The following is a 3,349-nucleotide window of genomic DNA, read 5'->3' as shown; positions in this document are numbered from 1 at the left end:
TCGCATTCCCATAAGACCGGACGGACCACGCCGACCCACCGCCCCCCGTCCGGTCCCCTCCCGGGCTCCCGACCGACCGCCCTCCCACCAGACCCCCCACCCGGACCGTCGCGTCTCACTGTCTGGCCCACCTGCATCCACCGCCCACGCCACCTCTGCACAGCCGGCCTCCCCGCGCCCCCACCCGACCTGAAAATCAAATTGCGGGCCCAAAAACGCGTTTTTGAGCTTCTAGTGCAATTTTTATGTTTCTACTGCATTACATACTGTTCTTGTGCCAAATGTCTTTTCTGCTCTTCCGTACACCAATAGCTCACCCTCACATGAAACATCAAATTCAAATCCTAACATAAGCTGGGGTTACATTTCTAAATTCCTTTATATCAATCTTAATACTATATTCAAATAACTGTATTGCACTGCTGAATACATTTAGCACCTACATGTATTCAAGCCCTGGCACTTTGGCCCAGAGGCAATGTCTCTGTCATTGGTGTGGAACCCCAGGCTTCACCTCCTGCGCAAGTTCGAATCCCAGTTAGGGCGGTTGGTACCTTCCGGTGGGCTCACCACCTGCTGGAAGGTTGGTACGGTGCAATGTCATTTTGGTGGCGACTGCTGCCCCCGCGACCCCGTAACGAATAAGTGGCTGAAAATGGATGGATAGATGGATGGATGTATTCAAGCCACCTAAAAGAGGCAAACCTAATATAACTCAATGTCAATTTAAGGGGGAACTCACACTAATGTAGTACTTCAGGCAGCCCATCTGAGGGAGAGAGGGAGGTTGGGCGTCAGAGGCTTCCAGTGGAGTATACTACACTGCATTGAAGTGTGTCATTGCTATAACGCTTGAACGGTAAAAACAAAACAAAATGTAGTCAGTAGGTACGAACTTACAAAAACACATATCATTCTGTCTTTTTCATAATATTTAAATTGTATGCTGCTGGTGGTGCTTTTCCATGTACATCATGTTGCACCTCTGCGGGTTTGTTACTTTACTAGTAACATTGTTATGGCTACATTACTTCTCTCAGACAGTTTCAAAATAAAGCCTTTACTTAGCTACCCTACATTAATAAAACAACTGTTAGATTAAATGTTAACCATGCTTGTTTGTAAACATCACTTTTAGTGGCCAAGTTAAGCAAAAACTTTATTGTCTGAGAAGAGCAAATCACAAATGATGAGAGAATATACAACCCCACCAGCATGCCAGTGTTTCATACAAACTGTACAATGTTGAAGGAATGTATGGATCAGGAAACATAATAATGTGTCACTGCAAACACATTTAAATCCTTTTTTTCTGCTACACGTTGGTTTGACTTAATACATACAACTCATCTGTACTCTTCCATTTTTCTTTTCCAGGTCTCTGCTTTCCATGGGCCCATTTATTTCAGGTTCAGGAATTCAATCTCAAGAGTGCACTCTGCTGGATCGTTCGGTCATTGCTGATTTGATTTTTTTTTCTCCTACTCTTCTGTACATCTACATTTCTACTACAGTGTTTCCCACAGACTACAACGTGAGATTTAGCCCTTTGTGTACACATTACTTTAGTAAGTACCCAACGGTTGGACCTTGAGCAAAACTCTACTGTGCCACAAAAACGTTTTAGTTATTTCAAGTTTGTCTTTTCAGGCATTTGGGGAAATACTTAACTTATAAAGACCACACTTCACACTACAGCGGTTAGGGGCGTCAAAGAAAAAGTAAATAAACTCACCTCAAATAACTTGAACACTCCTCTCACCCAAGAGAGGAGTGTTTAAGATGAGTCCTGTTTTTTTTTACATCTGAATGACTCTCCATTACAGCTGGACTACATATGACCTAGAAAGAGGGCTGAGCCTATGATTTACTGACTACATTATAGGCAGCATTGCTTGTGCACACAAGGCATGACTCACTTTTAACTTGATTCCATAAGTAAGGCAGCTTTTTTAAACCCCTATAGCTGTTATCGCCTTTGCTCACTTTGGAGGCCATTATCAGTTTAAATGGCCGCCTCCATTTCTTTCTTCTGAACCGTGAGTTAACAGTGGTGTGACTATAGTCATGTCACACAACAATTGCTACTAATTCATATTACTGTTAATAATATAAAATAGCAAACACTAGTTGATTGCACAGTAGCTTTTCCACATGTACTTCATACTGAGCGAGGAAGACGCTATTCTGGAAGGGCTTAATCTCTTCAAGCAGCATAGGAAAAACATGTAAGAAACATCTTGAAGTTGGATTAGTGTCAAATGTGCACAACACATGGAACATTGCTGTGTTGTCAGAAGGACGGATGGGTTGAAACCATGGAGTGGGTGGGGCCTGGGGCTGTTGCTACTGCTGTTGCTGCTTGCTACCGGTGCTGACAATGAGGTGGGAAGAAAGCATATTGAGTGTTAATACAACAAAGCAGGAAAATAAGGCATGACAGCGTGAAATACACAACAGAGTAAAAAAAAAAGGCTGTTGGACACAGGGAGTGGCAGAAGGACTACACTCCTCCTTCAAACCTGGCCCTGAACACAAAGGCCTCTTTATTCTGGCCAGTCTTTCTTGACGTCGAGGCTCCACTCCCAGGACAGATGGTCGTGTTGGTCGTCGTCGGTGAACTTGGATTTCACAATGTAAGTGCCACGGGCCATCGAACCTTTAGGGGCATCCTCAGCCGTTGTCAGGAAGTCGTATTCGTCAGCTCGTGGTCCGTAGCTGCCCACCATGTACGTTGACTTGTCAACTTGTAAAACATAATAACATTCAAAGAATCATAATAACATAACACACTATATCTCAAAGTACCAATGATGCAGCAAAGTTGATTGCTGCATCACTGGCACTTCATCTACACATATTACACATCAATTGCACTGCAATGCTATAACTATTGCATGTGATGTGTTCTTTTTCTATTAGGTCATTCTTTATCTTTTATTTTTACAGGAATGTTACCATGGACAACAACTGCAAAATAAACATTTCATAAATTAAAGGTAACAGAGTGCCAAATGTATACATCTTGTTATAAATATTTCAGTAATTAACTGTTAAGTAATAGTGATAATAAATGTTTGTTCAACAACAATAAATAATAAATGGAAATATTAAAAACTCACGTTTGATTCCTTTCCTATACAGCTGCTGCACATATTTCAGACCTGAAACGATCTCCTTGTTCACCTGAGGAGACAAAGACAGTGTTAGAGACAGTACACATTCTTGAACAACTTTTAAATATGTTTGTCCATCTCTAACATTCTTCTACCAATGTGTCCACTGTCCCTCCTCTGCACATGTCCAAACCATCTCAATCTGGCTTCTCTAGCCTTTTCTCCAAACCTTC

At 42.1% G+C, this 3,349-nt stretch overlaps 1 protein-coding gene across 1 annotated transcript in view; it reads right to left on the bottom strand.

The window, feature by feature from the left end:
* Nucleotides 1-1,141: 1,141 nt before the first annotated feature.
* Nucleotides 1,142-3,349, bottom strand: part of LOC103384292 (rho GDP-dissociation inhibitor 1-like) — a 15,968-nt gene continuing 13,760 nt past the window's right edge. Inside the window, exons 5-6 of the mRNA XM_008317760.3 lie at nucleotides 3,123-3,186; nucleotides 1,142-2,746 (exon numbers count right to left, since the gene is read on the bottom strand). Coding sequence (XP_008315982.1) covers nucleotides 2,547-2,746; nucleotides 3,123-3,186 — 264 coding nt within the window. The 3' untranslated portion in view covers nucleotides 1,142-2,546. The remainder of the gene's footprint in view (nucleotides 2,747-3,122; nucleotides 3,187-3,349) is intronic.

The sequence above is a fragment of the Cynoglossus semilaevis genome, chromosome 9 (genome assembly GCF_000523025.1).
Source record: "Cynoglossus semilaevis isolate Cse_v1.0 chromosome 9, Cse_v1.0, whole genome shotgun sequence".
Classification (NCBI taxonomy): Eukaryota; Metazoa; Chordata; class Actinopteri; order Pleuronectiformes; family Cynoglossidae; genus Cynoglossus; species Cynoglossus semilaevis.
Note: the sequence above shows the minus strand (reverse complement) of the source record. Positions and strands in the feature narration are given on the sequence as shown.